Raw genomic sequence first — 24,707 nt, 5'->3', positions numbered from 1 at the left:
ACTATTTAAAGTTCATTAAAAAACTTGATCTTACTTCATAAGTGTTATGCTTAGAAGCAATCTTTTAATGATCAAAGAACTTGAGATTTTGAATACACCAACACCTAAAATTCCCCATTTAAACCAAGGATGTTGAATAGTGAACTGATACTTGTTCACATTTTGCCATCTCGGAGGATAGATCAAGCATTGTAACAAAAGACATTTATCATCTTCCATTTGTATCCTCTTCCTGTAAGTAGTAATTTCTTGTTCAGTTTATCATCTTGAAGTACAGGCACAGATATTGCTTGAGGTGAAGGAACACCCTTGCATCTTAAAAGGAATCATATTTTTTCTGCAGAAAGAGAAGCTGCCACTGATGCTGAGGAAATATTTATCTCCTGATTGCTCTGAATCCCTTGTGGAACCATCATGAAACCAAAAGAATTTCTCACAAGTGTGGTCCATTTCCATTTCTCTGGTACTCCTAAATCGAATGATGACCTAAACCTTTTGTTTCTTGGATAAAATGAATAGTCACTTCCAGCAGAATTGTGCTTTATATCATCCTTGAGAGGCTCTGATAAAATAGTAGTAATTTCAGTTTCACTGAGTGGTGCGCCATCCTTGCTTTCACCTAGACAAGTGTTACCTGAAGTAATATCTATGTCATTTGATAATGATGCATACTGATGCCTATTTTCTGCCATGATGTTTAGTGAAGTGTGTTTTTCAGGTATTGAAGTTATTGAGTTGTCTGGACTTCCTCCAGCTTCTTTTATGCCATAAGCATGTTTCACCTCCATTTGTGGACGTGTGCTTTTGTCAGATAGCTTTGCCTGTGACTCTTCAGGTTCGATATGGGAGTGTGCAGTGACCGTAGCAGAGTTGTCAGAGATGGTGTTATTTTTTTCTGAAATAACCCCATGATAATATTCTCTACTTAACTCTGAAGGTGGGCATGAATCTGAGGAGTTAAGAGATTCTCCTAGGTTTTCATATGGATATCTCTTAATACCAGCACCCTCAACCGTGCCAAAACCTACAGCCCAGGTTCTTTTCTGGTTGATGTCACTGTGTATAATGGTGAGCTCTTCTCTCTTGACTGGGATGCACTTGATTTGCTCCTGCCTCCCGCCTTCTTTTATTTGTTCTCCATCACCTGTAATTTGAGTGCTGCAGTCAGACAACTTGCTAATAAAGTCACCTTCATGACATGGGAAGCTGCTGGAAACACAGTTCTCATTAAATATACTGTGCCCTGGATGACTTTTACCCATGCAGAGCTGCAGGTTTTGAGAGTCTGGAGCCTGCTGACCTGTACTGCCTCCACCGACACCCAATGCATCAGCAGTATGTTCAGACAGAGGCCCTTTGGCGGGGAACCGTGCCAAACGAGCAGGACATTCTGGCAGCTGGACAGCTGCACAGGCAAGGTCAGCGTCACAGCAGCCCCTTCCGGTCCCCTCGATGTCTGCATGTCCAGAAGTGTAAACAGTGGTGTCCGGCGCTTGGATAACTACACGGTAGTCTGCCTGTGGAAGCCTATCGCTCACTGTCTCCCTGAGCCTGGTGGGACCAGGATTCCTGCCTTCATCTGTGTGGATAAATCACACAGCACATACTCAAGAAGAGACCAAATTATATTCCGGAAGGGGGGAAGAGTATAGGTTTTGACAAATGTTTTCAAAGAGATGCCTCTACAAATACTTATGAACACAATGACCTGTTGCTCTCTGCAGTACAATTTGATTTCTATTTCCAGCTGATTATGTCATACTTAGGGACTATGTGTTTTTTGAGATTTACCAGTTATAGATCTACTCATTAATCTTACCATTGTCATCTGATGGACCTTTTTTAGTGCTTGCTGGATAGCACTGTTGGACTAGCTCCTTGCCATTTTGCGAAAGCTTATATTCACTCTCTTTATTCTTTGTTTCACAGCTGCTGTCACCAGATGTGTCCTTATGATCAGATATGTAGTTTTGGATACTGTCCTTTAAAGAATTGCAAGAGATAGCAAAAATAATATTTAGGTGTCAATTTCATGATCAGTCTTGGCTTATATATATGGCAGGTTCTCATAGTGATTCAAAAACATTGTAAGCTATGAGATTCTCCACACAAACAAATTGAGGTTATGTTGCTATGATGATGTTCTTGCTGAAGTGCCCACCTGTACTGACTGTGTGTGATCCACAAGCTGCAGGTCAGGACACCCCTGTACTGTCTGTGTGTGATCCACGAGCTGCAGGTCAGGACACCCCTGTACTGTCTGTGTGTGATCCACGAGCTGCAGGTCAGGACACCCCTGTACTGTCTGTGTGTGATCCACGAGCTGCAGGTCAGGACACCCCTGCATTGTCTGTGTGTGATCCACGAGCTGCAGTTCAGGACACCCCGGCACTGCCTGTGTGTGATCCACGAGCTGCAAGTCAGGACACCCCTGCACTGTACGCCTGTGCTCCATGAGCCATTTGCTACAACACGATATCTGGTTCTCCATATAACCATGGCTCTCATTCACTTCTCCAAGTCCATGCTGTAGCTCATCACACAAACATATATGCAAGTGATGTATAGGTACCTATCTAAGTTTCAGCACATATTGGCAATTTGTACAGGCATAAGTATTTAGATAAAAAGTATACTGAACAGTTCTGAAACATTTTGGAAATGTGCCTATTGGCTGAAACATTTTATTGAGAATATCAATTAAAATTAAGAATGTTTTTCATACCTCTTCCTGCTTTGTTTTGGAGCTTTTATATTCTTCCCTCAGGCTTGCAAATCTATCATTCTTCTCTCTAGTCCTAGCTCGAAGCAGTTCATGTTCTCTCTTAAGAGTCTGTCGTAAAATTAATCACCCAAGAAAAATTTTATACAATAATGAATTTTTTATATGTTTGTTTAACCTGGACAGATGATTCCAAACATCAAGAGAGCACTACAGAATCAATCAGATTGTGTCACCATCACAAACTCAATATATATTATTAATATATGGGGATTCTATGCTATAAACCAGGTGCAGAAGGACTGGACATGGGTTCCATAGAGGAAGAGGCAGTAAATGGGAAGAGAAAAACATTAGCAATTATTCAGTTGCAGTTCATGGTTCCCAACTTGCAGTATAATGTGATATATAAGCCACATAGCCATGTTTATGTGCAGTGGCTTCATTAATTATCCTGCTCCTTATAGATTCATGTCATAATCACAGTAAAGTACTCAAAGAACCTGTCATCCAATGTGCTGCACAATACTGATTTGAAGGTTTTTTGGCAATGCAAATTTATAATCATGTCCTACCCCCCAGCAGGGTACAGAACGTTCTTAGATATTGACAAAGTGCACATTAATTTGTAACATACTTTATATTGTATGTCACAAGGGCTAGAGTTTGGCGAAATAAAAGGGATTTTATTTAACTTGAACAAACAGGGACTGGAGAGGGACTAACAAGATCACAAGGGATCAAAATGAGAGGGCTAGAATGGACATGTGCTGACAGGAGGAGCGACATTAATGATCAGACAGGCAAGGATGAGACAAACAGGTACTTAAACACACAGAGTAACGTGGGGCAATAAGCATCAGGTGTGGCCCATAAGGCTACGCGAGGGAAGAGACCAGAAGGTCAGGGAGTAGTAGTAGGCAGGATGTGACACTGTATTACTGCATGCCCATCTTTAGTGCCACTCAAAGTAACAAAACTACATTTTAATACTAAATTGTTTTAGAATGAATTATACAAAATAAAATAAACACATTTCAGGGTAGTGACCAAGTGTAAATACCTCTATATTACTGATTTTTTTTTTTATTTTGTGGCAGTGTTTCAAATAAAGTTTACATACAGTGTTAAGCTACTGAAATTGTCAACATGTTCATTTTTTCTTCAAATAATGAAATACAATTCTAAAAAGATTTTGATTGTTATCATATGAAGAGTATTGACTGAAATGCCCAGCAACTCTAAATTAATCAAAATGGAAGAGAAAATCTTGAGAACGGCCATGAAAAACACAAAAATCTCAGCACAATCTTTGTTTAAAAGACCTGTTTACAAGAGTCGTTAGGAGCAGTTTTCTGCCAATAAAGGCCAGATTTCGTTTACAGTTGGGACAGACACAGACAAACGACCCTTGGAAGACCCTGACCTGATAGTCCTCCCTCTGCCTGGTCAATTCTAGCTCCAATCTGCTGACGGCCTCAGTCTGCATCTGCAACAGCCGCTGGGCTTGTTGGAACAACTTCACCACCTCCTTGAGCACAGTTGACAGGAAGGGGGATTCCTATTAATGACATACATCCCTGCCTGCTCACTCACCCCACTACCGTTCACCCCCACCTTTCAGTCTTATTTACCATTTAGACAATGTTGTCTTCTAGACACCCCAAGCATGGCATGGCCCCAAAAATGGTAATAGCCACAATGGGTGACAAGCCATCCTCACCTGTTTTTCAGCCCTTACAGCAGAAACCTCCTCAGATAGATTTTTATTCATCTCTGCTTGCTTGAAGTATGAAAACAAACAAAAATGCAGAACTAGTTGTAAAGTGATTAATTTTATAAGCCTACTGAAAATTTTATAATTTTTTGGTTCAATGTATTCTGATTCAATGAGCACACATGTTTCCATTTTAACAATTCAGAAGAATTACCAAATGTAGCTTGTGCAGCAATTCTTTCTGGTCTTTAACTGAACTTCTCTCTTCTCCAGATTTACACACTGACATGACTTTAAACTTAACAAATTCACAGTTTAGTTTTTCCATGTCCTGAATAAAAAAGAGGAGAAATATTTCGAAGCAAAATACAAACAAATTAATTCGGTAAGTTTTCTTAAAAGTTTTCTTCCAGCAACGAAAAACGATACTTTGAAATATCAACGCATGAGCAAAAGTTCACTTTAAGATCTTAAGAGTTCAGAAGATGGGATGTAACTATGACATTAATATTTGTTTCGGTGACACAACTTCTATTGATAAGCGACAATCCTTCCAAAAGACATTTCTATGCAGAACAGAAAGGTGTAACAATTAAATACGGCTGGCTTTAATCTCCCTAAACGGTAACTGATTGTGGGGCACACTTGCAGATATAGCCTCTTTTGCCCCAGCTTTCCCTTTTTGTTGCATAGCTGTCTGTTTCCTGCCCCCCCCCCACCCATAGGACACTGACATGCTCCATGCTGATAGCAGATATGCTTCCCCTCCATAGCAGTGGCACGATGCGAATAGAACCGTCTGGCATGTGATGCAGTCTGTTTAACCTTTCTCTGAGTTCAGCCTTAATATGGAATTCCTCACATTTCACTAGCAGGCTCAAAAACGGTAAGAAAAAAAGAAATGAGAAAGAGCAGGTATCTTTAACCTGTTCTTCCTCATTTTTCTTGGTTTTTCTATCAACCCAATGCTAAGAGGTGACTTAGATGAGCTGCAAAAATGTGGCAGTTTATCAATCATTTTATCTGGCAACTTCATTGATATAACATAGTCTGATATTAATAAGCATTTTGCTTTGCGACAGTTCATACAAAATCACATTTAGGTGAAACATACACAAATGAAACTTGACAAATTACTCTTAATATAAAGGTTTGTTGCAATCATCATCTGACTATGTAAAAGACAAATGAATAAAGAGTAAAGATAACCACATAATTTTATCTAAGAGATGCAATATTTGCTGACTACAAATATGCAAATATTTCAAGATCTGAGAATGATAGAGTAAAATCGCCCTGGCCAACGCAGACCCTGATATCAACCTATACAATTTTATGACAAAATGGAACACAGAACAAGGCAAAGATGGCCTTTTAGCACTGGGGTTTGGAACTGGTTTCAAGATATAAGAAAACAAGATACCACCACCCTCATTCCAATCACATTTACAAAATGTCCGTAATTTACTTAAGTAATCATTAACATGGCCAAATACAGATCAACATGTATTCCATTTTCAAACAAAATTTAATTCCTTCCTTAAAAATGTAAGTCACAAAAATAATCCACAGAAAACATTCATTCATAGAAAATATTTTACCTGTTTTAAGCACTTAATAGTTACTTCGTGTTTGTAATTCACAGCTGATAGGTTCTTATTAAGCTTCACAGTTTCTCCAACTGTAAACACAAAAATACATACCTAATATACAAGTTGTTCTCAACTGTTTTATACAATAGTCATATATGTTCTAATACGTCCTTCACTTAATCATATTGTTAGTGGTAATGATTATGATTATTATATACAGTTTACCCCAAGTCTTTAAATTAAAGTTCTATGATATGTCATTTGCCATGACCATCCACTTGGGCGTGTAAAAGATGAGACTGATTCTCCCTGTCAGACCTGCACAGTAAACATTAATGTGCAATAGTTTCCAGACCAGCTTTACAAGATGTAAAAAATGTTCCCTATCTGTACTGAGACAACTGTGACGATATCACTGCTTTAAATAAATAATGATACTATGGTTTAGAAATAACAGATACACATGTTTATAAAATTCCACTTGACATAAATACAATATTAATGTAACCAAATATTGGACAGACGCCAAGCAAGAACAACTGCCAGATAGTGGAATGCTCTGTCAATGTTTAAATTTCACTGAAACATAAATTCTGTAACTTAAGAAATTTTCATGCATCCGATGTTTGCATGAAGGGCAAAGAGCAAAGCTTGTTATCCAGTTTCCAAAGGTTGCATGTCCCCCTGATCCCAGCAGATCATGTACCGCTTTGTTCAAGTTTTCCGTGGGCCTCTTTCACTGTGGCACATTGACGAGTCACAACTTCCAAGTGCCTCTCCACCTCTTTTAGCTGCCTTAGCTGACTGTCTTTAGTCTGCATTTGCAAGTACAACTTCTGCTCCTGCCAAATACATTTAACACGCATTCAACTTTCATGCTCCACAAGGGTGTGTCCTGAGTGTACTGCTGTATTCCCACTACACTCACAACTGTGTAGCCAGATACAGCATTACTGTTATGTTCATGGATGACGCTGTAGTGGTGGGTCTCATCTCTAACAATGAAAACGCCTATCTCATTGAAGTCGGTAATCTGGCATCCTGGTGCAAGAATAACAGGCTTTCACTTAATGTCAACAAAAATAAGGAGTGAACTGTGGACTTTAGCAGAAAACAGCAAAGGAACTACACCCCTCTCAGCATCAGCGGGGCCATTGTGGAAAGGATGATGTCTTTCAGGTATCCTGGAGTACACTCTCTGAGGACCTGTCATGGACCCAGCATGTCCAAGCTTAGATCTCAAAAGCACAGCAGAGACTATACCACCTGAGGTAGCTGAGGAACTTCAATGTCTCCCCAGCAGGCCTAAAAACTTTTTAAACTGGTGCTATGGAAAGCATCCTGCCCATGAACATTGCATCCTGGTATAGTAACTGTACTGTTCAGGACTGCAAAACTCTGCAGACAGTGATCTGCCTAGTGGCACACACCTCCAAATCTGCACTCCCCTCTCTGCAAGACACCTACATCAGTTATTGCAAGACCAGAGTCACCAAAATTCTTAACAAATCCACCCATCCCAGTAACTGCCTGTTCAGCAACCTGGAAAACGTCTATGCTATCTGATGGCCAAAACAGAAAGCCTCAAGAGAAGCCTTTATCCTAAGGCCATTTGGTTTCTCAGCTTGGACATGCCTAAACATACACTATATTGGCAAAAGTATTGGGACACCTGCCTTTACACAGACATGAAATTTAATGACATCGTATTCTTAATACATAGGCCTTAAAATGGAGTTGGCCCACCCTTTGCAGCTATAACAGCTTCAGGTCTTCTGGGAAGGTTGTCCACAAAGTTTAGGAGTGTGTTTATGGGAATTTTGACCATTCTTACAGGAGAGCATTTGTGAGGTCTGGCACTGATGCTGGACGAGAGGGCCTGGCGCGCAGTCTCCACACTAATTCAACCCAAAGGTGTTCTATCGGGTTAAGGTCAGGGCTCTGTGCAGGCCAGTCAAGTACCTCCACACCAAACTCGTTCATCCATGTCCTTATGGACCTTGCTTTGTACATTGGTGTGCAGTCATGTTGGAACAGAAAGTGGCCATCTCCAAACTGTTCACACAAAGTTTGAAGCTTGAAATTGTCCAAAATGGCTTTGAATGCTGCAGCATTAAGAGTTCCTTTCACTGGAACTAAGGGACCAAGCCCAATCCCTGAAAAACAACCCCACATCATAATCCCCCCTCCACTAAACATCACACTTGACACAATGCAGTCAGGCAAGTACAGTTCTCCTGGCAACCACCAAACACAGACTTGTCCATCGGATTGCCAGACAGAGAAGCGGAATTCGTCATTTCAGACACGTCAATATATTTATGTATTTGTGGTTACAAGCAGGGCCAAAAGCATGACTAAACCATGCTGGTTGCATTACCACCATCTGACTGATCGAAATGCACAGAGATACCAGTGATCTGTGTCAATATGCATTGATTATCTGAAGGAAAAAAGAGCATATTCTATATATTATCCATTATTAGTAGTACCGCACATCACAAAATGAAAATTTGCAAATCCCTACTTAAAAATGTACTACAGAACAGAATGGATTCGTAATGCAAATGTATATAAGCTAATGCTAATTCTGCTAGCGTTTGATGCTAACATAGCATGACAATTCTCATAGACATGCTAGAGAAAATTAGCACATTGTAAATCATGATGTACACTGCGTGAACAGTAAACAAGCTTCTCTTTGGTTTTACATCACTGTCACTATCCAAATTCGGCAAAGCTTTTCCAAACTTAAACCATCTGCAGGGGAAAATCAACACGAACTAGAACCTCACCGTAACTAGTGTAGCTTGGGTATGGCTTGGTTCCTGTATGCCAATTGAGAAGTGCCATTGTACAGCTCACTGTTAATCAGTCACTGCATTACATGTCTATTGCAATCTGCACATCCATGTTTAAGACTATGCCACTTGTGCTTTACTGTCTCCTTTACACTATTGAATGTATATTTTCAATACAGTCTTTATATACGTTTGTATTTATATTATGTGCATGTTTGTACAGTACAAAGAGGAACCAGATTTTCATTTCACTGCAGTTTGTACCTGTATAACTGTATGTAATGTATAAAATATCTTGAATTAACATTTGATTTTACAATGAAATACAAGCTGGAGACAATTTTCCACAGATACAGAAGGGACAACACAGCTCACTGCTACTCTATCTTATACAATCTTTGTCTAACATTTAAACCAGCAACTTCATTTGTCAAGATGCTTAAGAAGTTTTGAATGTTTATTATTAATATCTATCATTATTGTTTGATTGTCTGTATCAGGCAGTTTTTCCCTTCACCACAGAGGTTCAGCAGAGCGGGCCTTAGTTATAAAATATTTTGATAGTGATTTTTTCTATGCTGCATCCGAGGTTCACAGAATGTCACACACTCCCTATCCGTTACTCCTGATGAGCCTTTCCCTCTTGTGTTCCTCCCACTCCCACACAATACATATCACTGAAATCCTTACCAGTTCGTTTAATGTCTTCTGCAAACTGCACTTGGACAACTGTAAAACAGTAGCAAAAGATATTATCTTTTTCTGTGTATCTGGAAATTATATAACCTTAAAATATTTATTGTGTATTATCTGATCAAATTTTTTTAAAAGTAAAGTTTTTTACTTTTTATATACCTTTTCTATGTCTATATAACATCCACAGTAACATGAATACAACCACAAATCGTTTATTTGTGCTATATACTACTAATTATACAAAAAAAATATTATAATATTCTAAAAATCCCAAGAGCCAAATAATTCATTTATTGTACAGCACTATGTATGGCTCATATGTGCACTGGAGCATAAGAGACAGCAGCCATCCTGTGCCATGCTACAGCCAAGACAGTAGCCCCCACTACAAAGGTTGCCAATGAGAGCACTTTTCCCAGTCATCAGATACAGTTAATGAAGAAGGGCAATTGCCCTTTAGGGAGCTTGTTATTTTTTTACCTTCAACAATTTAAGCTCTTCCTTAAGAGTTCTGATCTCCTTGTCCTTCAGTTCAACAGTTACCTGGTATTTTCCCTTCGAAATAAAGAGTGATATTAAGTTAAAGTTCAATGACAAAATGTAATATAAAGCAATCTTCAATACCTTTCTCAATTCCTGTGTTTGAGCCACTATACAAGCACGTTATTCAATCTGACAGTTAGCTAACATTATTGAACCTCAACAAAATAATATTTGACTTATTGTATGCTCATTAGCAGAGAACACCAAATATTTCAGCCATACCTTCTCTTCTTCCAGCCCCTTGATTCTTGCCTGAAACTGCTTGTTAGGATTTTTGTAAGGATTATAAGTAAATTCTTCATAATTTATTTTGTCAGTAAAATATTATTGCATCTATGAAAGTGAATCAAAAAGTTAATACAATGTTTTATCGATATAAACAAATTACTTTCTCTTCTACAGTCTGCTCCTCTAAAATTCTCAGGTTGTACTTAATGTCACCTAAAGAAAATATTTTCACTAGTTTATTATGCCTCAAGGAAAGATAACTCTGTTTGTCAACCACACATGCAAACCATCCCACTTATTCATGTACCTTTCTTTGGTACACAAACACATATTTAAATACACATCATCAGTATATTATATTAATATTCCTCCACTAATCTGTGAATGGCTGACCCCTTCTGACCAGTAGGGGTCTTAAGAGCAGTAAGATATATCTTATGCCTCAAATGAACAAAACAGACAGAGCTGGCAAGATACATCTAGACTTGCCTAACAGTGGCAGAAATGATAGTTAGGAAGCATGTTCCAACAAGTACTGTCACTTTTGCATACCAACTACCTTTAGTTATTGATTTACCACTGAATATTCGTTAATCGGTAGTTGATGGTCACATATAAGACAAATACAGCACCTTCTTCTTAAGAGCAGTTACAGATTCAGTATTTTGGTTTTGTAACATGTCAGTTTGATGTTGGAGGGATTCCTGAAAAAAGAACACACGCTAAATGTTAGAGGTGTGAAAAGACACAGATTATGGGACCAATAGAAAATCAAATGAAAGTCTCTTAAAACACAATTAAGTCAATAATTAAGAAAAAAGACTAGGCCATCTTCCCATACTAAATGGTGAGATAAGGTGTAAGGATATTGGTAAGAAATGCAAGCAGAAGGCCTCAAATGACTAATAATGCCATATGCAAAATAATATTATGTATATATCAGCTAAAGAAAATATAAATTTTGCCGAAGTACAAGCTAGAATGAATGCAGCTAAGCAGGAAATCCCCAAGGGAAACCTTTTTATGTTTCAGCAGAACTTATTCAGGCTTCGGTTTACAGAAGACTGAAGCTCAGCAAGAATTCACCTTTCAGTGGGTCAGTGCCCTGAAGTATACACCAAAACAACTAAGGAGTATCTTATAAACAAGAGAGCCAATGACCCATTGCCCTGAAGCTAGACCTGAATCACACTAAGAATCTGGAGCAAGAAATAAAATCCCTTTCTACGATAACAGTTATTTAAATAATGTTGGTAAGATGAATGAACAAAAAACAACATAGCATGTAGATGGAGGGGTTATACTCAGAGAAAACAGTAAAAGTGCAGAGCGAATACTTCTTTAAGGTGCTATCTAGGACCTATTCTACATCATGTGAGATACAGCAGTTCAAAGAAATAAATATAACTGACAGTACAATACACAAATACATTTTGAAAACTAAAAAGAGAACCATGTGTCTTTACAATAACATGTACATACCTTTTGCCATTCCAGTTCTTGCTTCTCCAACAAAAGTTGACTGATACGCTCTTCAAATTCTATTTCAGCTTCCTAAAAAATATTTTAAAACAAAATATGTTAAATATACACATTTTAATTATTTAATTTTTTTTTTAAACTTTCTATTTTTCTTCACTATTCTTAAGATGTTTCACTTATGCTCAAGATAGAATCCTTTAAATCATTTATGAACATGTTAGTATATGCATTTTAAACATTATTTTAAGGTTTAAACAAAAACTGCTAGTTTGTGTGTTACTCTGGATGCTTTCAGCAACATCTTTCAGATTATTCACATATGACATGAAGCCAAAATGTAATGTTTGCCCATGACTTTGTTCATTGAAGGAAATAGTGGACATTAGACCTGTAATATTAGCACATAGCCATCCTTATCCGCCTTCAACTCTCAAAGGTAGGTAAAAGTCAATTGCTTTCTACTATGTAGTGACTTTTTATATGTATGTGGGAGTGGGCTTGTGTGGTTTATTTATAAGTTCCCATTAAAGTGTGCTCCCAGCATGGAAAATTCTAAAGAAGTGCACACTAGATAAAGCAGTTAACAGTTTGGAGTGAAATAATGAATAGATGTTTTTTTTGTCCTGTAAAGACACCATTAAACTTGGTTATCCTTGTAAATATTAGAGACAAACCCTGATCTAGTGGAATATAATCCATAGTGAAATACAATTCCAAACATTGTGTGAAAATACAGAAATAAGCCAAGGAGCAACAATTAGAGATGCACAAATTGTATCGGTCAACTATCGGTATTGGCTGATACAGCAGCAATCCACCAAAGACTGAGACAATATTTACTGTCGATAATCCCTTTTAAAATGGTGATCCATAATGCTTTGCATACCTGCGTACTAAACAGTTAGAAAAATGTCTGCTGTGTATAACTATTTTAATGTTAGTGAAAACAACATTAGAAATGCATTTTGCAATCATTGTTAAAATTTCACAAGGAGGGTCTAATAATAAACATTTCAACACAAATTTGATTGTTCAGCTTAAGGAGAGACAGTAGAGTATGAAGAGTTGAATAATAATCTGTTCCAATAAAAGCTGCAGTACTGCCCTAATAAGGCTAGTCCATCAGTAACGCAGGCGTTTGATAACAAAAGAAAATTCAGTGCAAACAAAATAAAGAAAAATTACTCAGAAAGTTACGAATTTTACTACACTTGATGATCAGCCGTTCTCTGTTATAAATGTTATACTAGAGGCATAGTTATAAAATATAGTGCTCTGTTGTTGTTGTATGTCACTTGGTTTTTTCTTATCCAAAAAATATACTTTTTCATATTTTGTGATTTATTATTTTTAAATTTATTTGAGTCGAATGTTTAAACTTATTTAAGAAGAACCTCCCAAACAATCGGTAGTAGTATTGATGTCAGTTTTTTTAAATAATCAGCTATCGGTACTGGCCAGAAACTTCCTTATCGGTGCATCATTAATAACAATGTTTTTCCTATGTACATCAATGGTACATAACGATATATAAAGTACATAGAGTGCCTACAGCTCATGAGATATCCAAATACAAAAAATATTGCATTTCAAATCACTTTGGTATAAGTGAAGTATTTGCTTATTCCTTGTTCCACACACACTGTATTAAGAAATATTGAATCACCTTGTTTTGTACAGAAGTATGTTATATCCGAAGTACAGGAATATTTTAATAACACCTTCTATAGCTAAGACTTAGAGAAATACCTCTGTTTAGCTTAGACATACACTTCTTGTTTAAGCCTATATCAACAATACAATGAACTGTCAAGTGCTTCTCTAATGCATGCCTGAGGATCATAGTTATTTAATCGTTCATGGTTTTTTGTGATGACCATAACAATAAAACAGAAATGATTCAATCATTTATTTATTTGTTATAACCTTTAAAACATGTTCAGAGCCTTTTAAAGTGTTTGCTCCAGGGTACCATTTTACAAGCAAGAATAGGTACTAGCCAGATCCTTTGTTTGTGACCACATACTGATGTGATGTCTGACTACAACTGATTGCTAAAAAAGTATGTTTAACTTCTTCCGAAAACTCATAATACACCTCCCACAAAATGACATCCCTCAGCTCCTCATGACTTCGCCAAATTGAGCCCATAACTCTCGAGTTCCTACTACCAAATGACAATATGGAAAACTACACTGTGGAACCTGGTACAATGACGTCCTTTCTAAAGACACATATTCCCACTTTGCTTGAACACATTAGCAAATGGTTCCCTGTCTCTTTATTTTAAGTATTTTCAGATTATGTTATTTGCCACTAAAAGGAGGGATTCATTCTTTGTCCACTTAAAGCACTTCTTAAAAAATTGCAAAACAATTACTTGCTATTATTAAACTTTTAAAATGTGAAAATACAAGACATTCTTTAATATAGAAAACCACATTTACACATTTTCTTGTAAAATATTAAAGCTTTCTCTACAGATTGTAGTGAACAATTATGTCATCAAACATCACCTTAAAAACAGTACTAAATATATAATTAAACAGAGTTTGTGGTGCTGAAATCCATACCCTATGAAAACGTAGCTCTTCCATTGCTTCAAGAAGACTGGCTTTAAATTGTATAACTTGAACAGCCAAATCACTCTGATCCAATTCATGTGTGGCATAAGATGATGACAGCTGATATTCAAAACCCTCCTCTCCAGTCTAAAAATAAGCAAAATGTTAACTTGGACATATAATACTGGTATAATGTTAATTTTAAAAATGAACATATTCTTGCCTTGTCATCAGAAACATGCTTTGCTGTTTCTGCCTGAAAGTCCATCTCATGTTTGATTATACAATTCTCTTGAGACATCCTGACAATGCCGGAGAAACCTTTGATGATTAAACCTAAGCACAGATCAGTATTATTATATAAAATACTAAGTTGGCACTTGGATTGTGATTTTTCATTATTATTGACCAGCAAAATATTAGTTCCCCGAAGATAGAACATGAAATACCTCATCTTGAGTTTTTTGAGGATCACGTTCACCTAGAAGTCTTCACAATTCTTACATAAATATTATGCACAACATATGAAATTGAGCTAATTCTGACTAAAGTTTAATTAAATGACATGAGAAGTTTTGTCATGTGTGTTCTTCTCACTATTTACTACTCTGAAAGCTGTATCTTTGGTTTATCAAGGTGGAAAGGAGGCCGGCCTAAGAATCTAATGGGGGTCAGAGTAATAACAGTGAATGGACAAATTGCACTGTCATTTCTCTTAAATTATACAAGTTATTTAATTTGACCTATGGATAGTCCCCTGTCTCCTCATCATGTCTGACTTTTAAGTGGGAGGTCTTCACTCAAGATGATCCTTTAATAGAAGAGAACCTTTCTCCATTTAACCCATGCTGTTATCAATCATGTGCAGGAATAAATGATCCTGTTAGAATTTGCTACTACCACAAATGACATTGTGACCCGAGGCCAATGTCTTTATTTGCTTCTCCACTGATTCACTTCAGCAGATATTAAACAATTTTATAAGCCATGAACAGCAAAATTAAAAGGACATCATCCATAAAACTGAATAATTCCTATCAGCAACATGATGTCTGTATTATCTTTTCTGAGTTATATGACTATATTGCACTGCATTATAATAGGGTAAAAGACAGGCATATCCAAGGTCCTATGCGTAATAACAAAAAGTATTATATAGTTCATGAAGAAGGTTTTTGAAAACATTCTACTAGGCAGTAAGAATAATATAGTAAGAATAACATGGATAACACGGCTAATTGTTATCTAGAATTTATTTAGACCGCTAAAACGTTAAATGTTATTTCATAAAGAAATAACCTAATTATCAATGCCAACTGATACTGTAAAACACCGTTTCTTGCAGATATTATCATTCGATAAAAAAGCAGTATGAGGCACAGATACAAGATTGAAAACAGACGATTAACCAACACGTATATCAATTTCATATTTCTAATGTTAAAGAAATAAAAGTTGAATTAAGAAAATCGGCGTCCTAACGTATCAGCAACAGTGTTTTCTTATGCAATCTCAAACACTTACCCAGCTATAGTAGTCATTAGATTAAACAGTTGAATTAGCCTAGATACAGAAAAAAGCACCATTAACTAGCCTAGCGGGTGGTCAAGCAATGGCGCGTCTCTGAACCACCAATAACGAACCAGACACTCTCCTTAAAAACGATATATAATAACCACAAATACTTGCGCTAATGCTCGTAAAATGAAGCGCACATTTTGGCCAGCTTCAACTCTCTAATATGCTAATACCGCATTCATTAGCTTATCAAGTAACCGTGGCCATAAACTGTTTCATACACAGCCACAAATGAACAATTTAATGACTTTATCATTATATGTACTTGTATTTCGTTTCACGAGTAGAATGATTTAACGGTTTTATCATTAGATAGCCATTATAACTCACCAACGGTGGTTAACTGAAACAAATATACCACAGATAGGGTATATTTAGGCCTTAGAGTTGTCCCACCTACAAAAACATATTTTGAGTTACATTAACAAGCTTTACCACTGCCTTCGCTTCACAGTTATGTTACAAGCAATTCAGCAACGCTGTCCTAAAATACTACCGAAATGCAATGTAAAATTTCAATAAGTTAAAACGTTTTACTAGGTTTATTTACCTTGTCAAAGAACCGTTACCTTCAAATGTCAAGCAACACAGCGATTTTAGCGCGAGAACACTTTTGGCGGGTTTAGTCATAGAGTACTACGCCAATGGGTTAATTACAGTCCTTTTGTAGGGTAACAAGTTACAAACGTTGGTAAAATACGTTATTAATATAATAATATTATATTAAAGAAACCACTACAACTTTGTAACATTAAACCTACTGTTATAACTGTTATAGCCTTAATTCACTGTCGATTATTTTCCGTGCACGCCGCCGTGCGGCTGGTATTTCAGAGTTTCTGCTTTGTGGATGATGACTTGAAGTTTAACGAATCTTCGTTTTTAAATGACGTACGGCCTCAAAAGCACTGTATCTGCATGTGATAACAACAACCATTACTCCCTAAAGTAATTAAAGCTTTCCTCCCCCCATAAATAACAAACACATTTATAATTTTCTGATGTAAATGCATATCCTACAACCAAATAGTTAAAGGAGGAGGCGAAAAAAAGCTAAATGTTGCCATCTTGTGTTAGAAAAAGGTAGGCTATTGAAAAGCACTTCGGTGAAATTACATTTTATTTTAGGTTGCTTTAGCTGACGTCCAGGGCGGGACTGGCTGTCAGGCCTACCTGGCATTTTCACAGTGGGCTGACGGGGTATGTGTAGACATTTATTGCCCGGCAAAAGTCGTTACAGGGAAACGTCAGTGGTCGGCATAATTTATCGAGGGGACCCCAAAGTCTAGTACAGATTTTAAATCCTAATCAAGTCCTGTCGAGGTTTTAAACAAAACAGATTCACGGCAGTTTTACTAAATATGAAAACCTGCATTAAACGCAGAATATTTGCATTTTGGATTACATTACTTAGAATTGTTGCAGTTGGTTTCAGCTTTCTGACAAGGCTTATACAAAAACGCACTACTACGTATACAATGTATTTAATTAATTTAATTTGGGAATACATGTTTTAATAGCCTACGTAATATCCACACATTATCAAGTTAATTATCGCTGCCGCCTGTCCTGTGCGCATGGTCTTGGTAGTGCGGAGCCTATCCCGGAAGCAATGGGCGGAAGGGAAAGCAGGGAATAACCCGCGCAACTGCAGCTCATTTTAGCATGTTTTTGGACTGTGACAGGAAACCGAAGAACCCGGAGGAAACCCCAAGAAGAACGAGGAGAACATGTAAACTCCACACATGTAGAGGCAGGGCGGAGACTTGTTCTCCAGGGGTGTGAGGCAACAGTCCTATTGTACTGCGTAATGTCCAGTCATCCTTTTTTACATAAATGATTAAAATGAGCAAACATGATTTTTTTTTCTCCAGGTAAACAGATATTATAGAGACATGTTCTCATAAAAGGTTAGAACTGTGTTTTGAAGCGCGAAACGGATGTGCAAGAACAATTACATCCAGTTTCACACTGACATCTCTGGCCGAATCACGTTTCCAAGCTGAATGAGTACATATAGGCCTAAGTTTGTATATTTCACTGACAGTTTATTTATTATTCAATTAATTGTTGCAAACTTTCACACATATTACCTCTATTAATTTTTCTCGAAAGTTATTTCAGTTAGAAATAACAAAGATGGACTAAATCAATGTTTTGTTGGAAAATCAATATGTAGCAATCCGTTTATCCAGGTGAAACTTCAATTAGTCAGGTCTGAACGAATACTTGCTCCGAGGCGGTGAGGTCACCGGAGTTGGAGGTAAACAATCTGTTTATTTGCGGTCATTATACTTGGTATTTTCGTGTCTTTCATCTATAAAACTATCCTTTACTTGTGTAAATATAGCTTTTTAAAATGTACTGAACTTACTTGTTTCGATACCGCCTACTTTATATTTTACCGACGTTTTTCGAAGAGGGCGGTAACTGCGTAACTAGCGAAGTGCTTTAGATACTTTGTATGCTGATAAGATACTGATGTCTAAATACCTGAAAACCAACAAATGATTACTCTCCGGTTACACACAGATTTTTAATCCTTCGCAGGTGGATAGAAATGCTATTATATTTATTTCTATTGTGCCAAATTCTTCCATCTGGACAAACGGCATGTTTAAGACACTTGTCTCAAATCGGAAACTCGGTGGAACGGTCAGATAATGGTGAGTTATTTAAACGAACACTGTAATAATTGATTTAGCTTCTGTAGCTGATACTTTCTAAATCTCAAATGTAAAGTTATGTTGCAAACGAAGGATTTTGAAACCTTCGTTCTCATTGTGATTATAATTTTTTTTTTATTTTAAAATTCGTTTACGCATGTTAATTTGCGGGTTAAATAAGCGGAAATAACAGGTTGTATGACACTTAGGTTAGTCATTCATTAGGTTAAAACGACAGTATTTACAAGTAATGCCTTTTGATTTGTGTGTGAGAAAGAATGATTGAGCCATATTACGCTTTTAGTGTTCTTGGAGGAGGCTGGGGCAAACAACGTGCTAAGGCGGCATCTGCTGTTCAATCGATTCGACCTGGAGGCCTTCACGCCGGGGAACCTGGAGAGGGAATGCTTCGAGGAGATCTGCAACTATGAGGAGGCCCGGGAAGTCTTTGAGAATTACCCAGAGACAGTAGGGGCCGCTCCGATCAAAGATGTCTCAGGGTATTTGGATGTCGAGAAGACTAAAATCCTTTAATGTTTTAATCTTTTCCAGGATATCTTCTGGAAAGGCTACGTCGAAGGTAATACTCGTGGAATACAATGTAAACCGGTCTAAATGCTACCTCTTTATTTGGCTTTTCTAGAATTGTATTCTTTGGGACACTGACAGAGCACTAATTGTCTTTGGGTGTGGTGGGTGGTTGGATGGAGAACACAGCTTTAGGGAAGAAGCTGCGTTTCATTCTTTGCGCTTGCTTTGATTACTGTGAAGCGCTTGCTAGAAGGCAGAGCAACAAAAAGGCTGTAACCGGAGTGAGTTTTGCCCATGATGATACTGTCCAGTTCTGGCAGTTCTGATCCGATGACCTGTTGTGCCGCTTTCAGCACCCATTGAAGGTCCCTCAGATCCCTGATTGTGTAGTACCAGACAGCTATGCAGTGGGACAGTATGCTTCCCATAATGCACTAGTAAGAGTGTGGAAAAATATATATATATTTTTTTCAAGTAATCATTTTTACAAATGTATCTGATTCTATATTGATCTGTAAAATTAATGGATGGATCTTTTAGGCTAATAGGGTTTTTTTCTGGTTTTCTAGGTTAATTTCTGCAATGGTTTAACATAGTGTTGCACCGGACCATATTGCAACATTGGTTTTGGTGCCACTTAAATGCCTGAGCCGTTGATTGAAATTTTTGCCCTGTGGTGTTAAGGCAACAGGAGTATCACTGCACATCATGTGCCATGTTAACATTACACTTGCCCTGATGTCAGCAGACTTCTAACATTTGCTAATAGCTACCGTAAACACGGTTAAGTGCCTAAAGGTAAACGGTCTGAATTGTGGCTGTATTTCACTCAAAAAGGCTTTCTCTTCATGCAAAAAATGACTGATTTATGTTTTAGCGCGTATCTTTAAGTTGAAGTCCTTCTGAAACGTAGCATGTTAGTTTTAGACTTGCCCATTTTTATTTTTAAAATAAAATATTTTTTATTTAAAGCTTTTTTAACATCTCTCCAAACATTGAAAGCCACTATATAGTGTTTCATGTTTCATTACTATTTAACTGATACCGAATTGTTAGCTTGTGAATCAGAGTTGAATCGGGCATCTGTGCCCGTATGCAGCCCTATCAGCAGATGAGAGGGCAGATGGGCATTTTTCCGTTTTCTGAGGAAAACAGGCTTTGTTGATTTTTTTTTTTTTTTTAGCAAGGGTTACAGTGTTAAGAGACCAAGAAAGATCTTTTGTTATGTAGATTCAGAGGACTTTGATGCTTTCCACCCTTTCTCCATGGATGGGGAAGGAGGTGGACCTGCTTCATTTACCTAATGTATACAGTTATGCTATGTTCCATTTGAACTCATAACTGGAATGCCTGAAGTCAGAATTCCGACTAATGAAGTCCAAGAAATCTACGCATCCCCGAGCTCAGAATCCAAGATGCCTGCACCCTTTATCAACAGAAGTGAAAGTTGTAGTTTTATACTGTTTATTGGCACTTGCGTCTTATTTGTGGCTCCTTAAATCGGTCGTACAGACAATACGGTGTGTTGCTACAGAGTTTTATGCACAAAACACCCTGCAATGTGTTATCAATTGATATTGCTAACAATGGCTAACACTTAAGTGGGCTAGAACTGGATTTCATGTTTAGTCTGATTGTTGGATTCATGGTAGTCCAGGATAAATTTAAGTGAATCAAGATAAACCCCATGTAAGGGGTCGTGTGTGATGTCGTTCCGAGGTCTGACCTCCGAGGTAAATGGAACGCAGCAGTATCTCCTTGGTTTTGGTAGTGTTCACAGCCAGGTTGTTGACTAGGAACCATTTTGCTAAATGTTGTACCTCCTCCCTGTATGCTGTCTCTTTGTTGTTGGACATCGGTCTAATTATGGCGGTGTAGCCCACAAATTTGACTATGGTGCTGTTTGGGATTATCGGAGTGCAGTTACTAATGAAGAGAATGAAAAGGATTGGGCTTAGTACACAGCCCTGTGTTATTAGTGTGGAAGAAGTGAGTTTTCTTATCAGAATCATAATTCACTTTATTGGCCAGGTACAACTATGTACTAGGAGTTTGTTTTGGCAGTATTGATGCATATGTTCACAGACAACATAGGGCATAAATCCTTTCTGAGATCTGTCTGATTGGAAGTCCATAGTCCAGGTGCACAGTGGGAATTATGGTAATTAATGCCAAAGTGATGTCAACAAATAACCTCAAACCCCTATGTCAGGATGTTTTCAGATGCGTGAGAGTGGAACCGACGCAAGCAGAAAATGTACACATAAACTGTGCACACAGCTTTATGATTTAACAAACGCATCATTACAACACACTTACTGTTACAGATCAACAGTTTCCAGGAAATGCATACCATCCACATCATCTCATGACAACGACACTCTGATAGCTTGATTTCAACAGAGCCAACAACGTTTACTGACATAAAGCAAATGAGTGTTTTAAGCAACAGCCAGTCATTTTTTTCTGGCTTGCCTGTGTTGACCTGAGCAGTTGGATGGTCAGTGCTGGTTGATATGCTAGTCCCCGGGTCCCTCTGTCCGTGTTTTTTTTTTTTTTTTTATCAATTCTTGGATATTCATTTTGTTTGGTAAAGGTCAGAAAAACTAAGCTAGCTACCTTTATACTGAGTCCACCACACACAACGCAACCCAACAACCTTATGCTACGTTAATAGCTCGCGCTTATCCAGACAACCACTCAAGTGGATTTGTGAGGATTAAAAATGTAGGCTTCAGTTTTAGCAAATTCAGCACTTTTTGTGTTGAAGAAAACACAGAAAGAAAAGCGCTATCACACAGTACAATGGAGTTCATGATTAATGTCCTTTGTGGTTTATTTGGAGTAGTTATGGCCCAATTATTTATATATATATATATATATAATATATAATATGCAATGCAGCAGTTTTCATTTAATCCTGTTGCATGTTTAAGAAGATATTTTACCAAATATCTGAGTTTTTATGTGCTGCATCCAATTGTTCCTACTCTTGTCAGCTCAAATTTCCAGCAAGCACGGCACCTCTGCTGTAGACCAAAGTAATCCCTTAGTGGCAACGTTTGTTAAATATTCGTTGCTACCCAATCTGTACAGCCTACCCAATCCGTTCTTTCCAGGTACGGCATTGTTAATACTGAAAAAAATGCAGACACCAGACCATTGTTATATGTACTTATGTACTTTTTTTTTTTTACAATTTTTTTACTGATAGCATATTGTTGTCTATGTAGATAAAAACATTTTAATTAATTAACAATTAATATAGGCTAGTCATTTTTCAGCAACAGTTGTTACTCCTTTTTTTTAGCAGTTGGTAAATTTAAATTCTCAGCAGTTTGCCCATCTCCGGTACTTCATTCAACAACATAAGAACTGCACTACACACCGCCTAACTCTGTATGTGACTCAGTCAAAATTAGTGGGTTTGTTGTGGGAAGCATGTCTCTTCCAGTCTGTGATCCCCTTTCACATACAAAACCCATTAATGTATCAGGTAAAAACTACAGAGTACAGATAAATTTTCATTCCCATTCAGTCTTCCATGATGGTAAAATATCAGGTATTATGTACTCCCAACTAATATCAATATAGGGAATAAAGGAGAGAAATCCCCTCCGCCCTTCGCGAACATTGTAATCTATTATGGTTTTGCGTTCACACTGGAGCCATGATAGAAAGTTACTGCTGATGTTTACATGGTCACCAGGGGACAGATTAACGGTTGGACTTTATGTTTAGCTTCCATTCCCACACGATTAGATGATTGATTGGATGTATTTTTACCATGTCGGCAAAGATTTTGGCATAGTGGGCTACCACGGTGAAATACTGCCAGCAGTAACACTGGGGATCATAATAATAATGATAATAAAGTTCCATTTATATTTCGCCCTTCACAATCCCAAGGTGGCTTTACACACACACAAAAAAATGTAGTTTGTGTTTGTTACGATGCTTCTGAAACAAGTGGTTTGGTAGATTCTGGCTACACATAAAGTGTATAAAAATACTGAAGTACTTCATCTGATCCAGGATACAAGGACACTAATACATCAAGACTAGATGTGACTGCTCTTTTGGTTGGCATCGTGGTGGCTGGGGTATCCATTTTCCTCATTGGTCTGCTGATCTGGTACCTCTGCCAGCTGCAGTACAAAAACGCCTCCCCTAGGTAAGTATTCTACTATGTGTTAATGTTGGAACTGCTCATTTGTGTGATGCTATTGTAAGCTTATTAACACTCAGAATGAAGAGAATGTGGTGATGAAGTTCTGACTGCCATTATGTGGGGGGGGGACAGTTCCCCCAGGTTCTCTCTGCAGCGGAACAATGCATCCCTAATGCTTACGAGGCTGGAAGAGATCTCCCTGCAGCCTGTAGGTCCACATTCAGAGGAAATGCAACCCCCTGGGCTCCCCTCCTATGAGCAAGCCCTGGCAACGTGCGGGCCTCACGATGCCGCTCCGCCACCATACCCAGGGTAGGAACAGATGTAGTGTTCCTGTAAAAACACCTGTGTTTCCTTGCGACACCAGAAGTGAATTTTACACGGAAGATGCCAAGATCATTACTATAGTAGCAGGGCAGCTGTATATTGTTTTGACTTTTGATGATAAATATGTAATACATGGAAAACATGAAAGGATGAGTCAGGTTTATGCTACCAGACGAATTCATGGTGGCTTTGAGTGGATTCACTGACAGTTCTCATGGTTTGGTTCTAGGTCGCGACCAGGGAGTCTTTCAGAATGAAGCCTATGATGTGATTCGGAGTGACATTTTGGAGGATTTCAGTTTTGTTTTGTATATTAATGAGTGTAAATATGTGCAGTTTTTAAAAAATTCTTCAATATATACATTTGCTAAAACTTGGATCATCAATGAATATGCCATGAGATAAATGGGAAGCATGTTTAAGATGCTGATCAGAGTGTTTCTGTAAAATGTTTCTGCCAGTTCCTCTTTTTTCTTTCACAGCTCTTATAAAACACTGCTACTCACTTTAGGGTCTCTGACTCAAACTACATATGACGAAATGAAGACCCTCTCCCTCCCATACATAGTCAAACTTTTTTTCTAACATGGCAGTAGTTTTTTTTGTTTACCATTTTAAATACAAGGATTGTACAAGGCTTTACTGCTTGTTGAGGGGTATTTTAAATGAATGTATCAATGTTATAGTGCCGTATGAAATGCTCAGGGTTTCGCAGGTTTTAGGTTTCCTTGCTGTAGAATCGGAAATGTTTAGTACCTAGAGTTCAAAGTTCAGCATCATTTTTGTTAATTCTGCTCAGGCTTTGAGGAAGAGGGGTTGGCTGATTGTCGTAAATGGTTTGTCTATTCTATAGCCTATTACAGTGGAACATAAGCTGATGTGTAAGTTATTAAATCCTATTTGCCCTCCTAATGAGTGACAATTTCTAATTTATGTAAAAGTTGTTTTTGTTCTAAAGAATTAGTAGTAGTGCTTTTATAGGGAATTTTTTGTAAAAAAGAATGTTATTAATAAATCAGTATGACAATATTTGTGTTGGTATGATGAAAATAATTCAGTTGATTTTATTTTATCTTATGTTTTTGAATA

At 37.6% G+C, this 24,707-nt stretch overlaps 2 protein-coding genes across 30 annotated transcripts; one reads left to right on the top strand and one right to left on the bottom strand.

The window, feature by feature from the left end:
- Window positions 1-44: 44 nt before the first annotated feature.
- LOC125751808 (coiled-coil domain-containing protein 73-like) lies at window positions 45-17,684 on the bottom strand. 28 transcript variants are annotated; one of them, XM_049031104.1, is made up of 20 exons: window positions 16,685-17,001; window positions 16,254-16,319; window positions 15,870-15,908; window positions 14,569-14,647; window positions 14,355-14,492; window positions 11,782-11,853; window positions 10,932-11,003; window positions 10,294-10,329; window positions 10,009-10,083; window positions 9,523-9,561; window positions 6,738-6,873; window positions 6,041-6,120; window positions 4,654-4,770; window positions 4,446-4,505; window positions 4,149-4,253; window positions 2,726-2,833; window positions 2,162-2,413; window positions 1,820-1,982; window positions 1,301-1,579; window positions 45-1,144 (listed from the first exon to the last, which is right to left on the bottom strand). In XM_049031104.1, exons 3-20 carry the CDS (start codon window positions 15,884-15,886, stop codon window positions 327-329), a joined length of 2,646 nt encoding a protein of 881 aa, XP_048887061.1. In that variant the 5' UTR covers window positions 15,887-15,908; window positions 16,254-16,319; window positions 16,685-17,001; the 3' UTR covers window positions 45-326. The 28 variants fall into 28 exon arrangements, with proteins under 28 accessions (XP_048887061.1, XP_048887059.1, XP_048887063.1 ...); XM_049031102.1 differs by lacking the exon at window positions 16,685-17,001 and adding an exon at window positions 16,474-16,652; XM_049031106.1 differs by lacking the exon at window positions 16,685-17,001 and adding an exon at window positions 16,474-16,584 and having other exon boundaries at window positions 14,569-14,681.
- Window positions 17,685-18,070: 386 nt separating this feature from the next.
- prrg4 (proline rich Gla (G-carboxyglutamic acid) 4 (transmembrane)) lies at window positions 18,071-24,647 on the top strand. 2 transcript variants are annotated; one of them, XM_049031132.1, is made up of 7 exons: window positions 18,071-18,186; window positions 18,474-18,589; window positions 18,894-19,057; window positions 19,142-19,169; window positions 23,156-23,294; window positions 23,424-23,603; window positions 23,848-24,647. In XM_049031132.1, exons 2-7 carry the CDS (start codon window positions 18,484-18,486, stop codon window positions 23,873-23,875), a joined length of 645 nt encoding a protein of 214 aa, XP_048887089.1. In that variant the 5' UTR covers window positions 18,071-18,186; window positions 18,474-18,483; the 3' UTR covers window positions 23,876-24,647. The 2 variants fall into 2 exon arrangements, with proteins under 2 accessions (XP_048887089.1, XP_048887090.1); XM_049031133.1 differs by lacking the exon at window positions 18,071-18,186 and having other exon boundaries at window positions 18,193-18,589.
- Window positions 24,648-24,707: the final 60 nt, after the last annotated feature.

This window comes from Brienomyrus brachyistius, chromosome 11 (assembly GCF_023856365.1).
Source record: "Brienomyrus brachyistius isolate T26 chromosome 11, BBRACH_0.4, whole genome shotgun sequence".
NCBI lineage: Eukaryota > Metazoa > Chordata > Actinopteri > Osteoglossiformes > Mormyridae > Brienomyrus > Brienomyrus brachyistius.
This window is presented reverse-complemented; position numbering and strand designations above follow the sequence as displayed.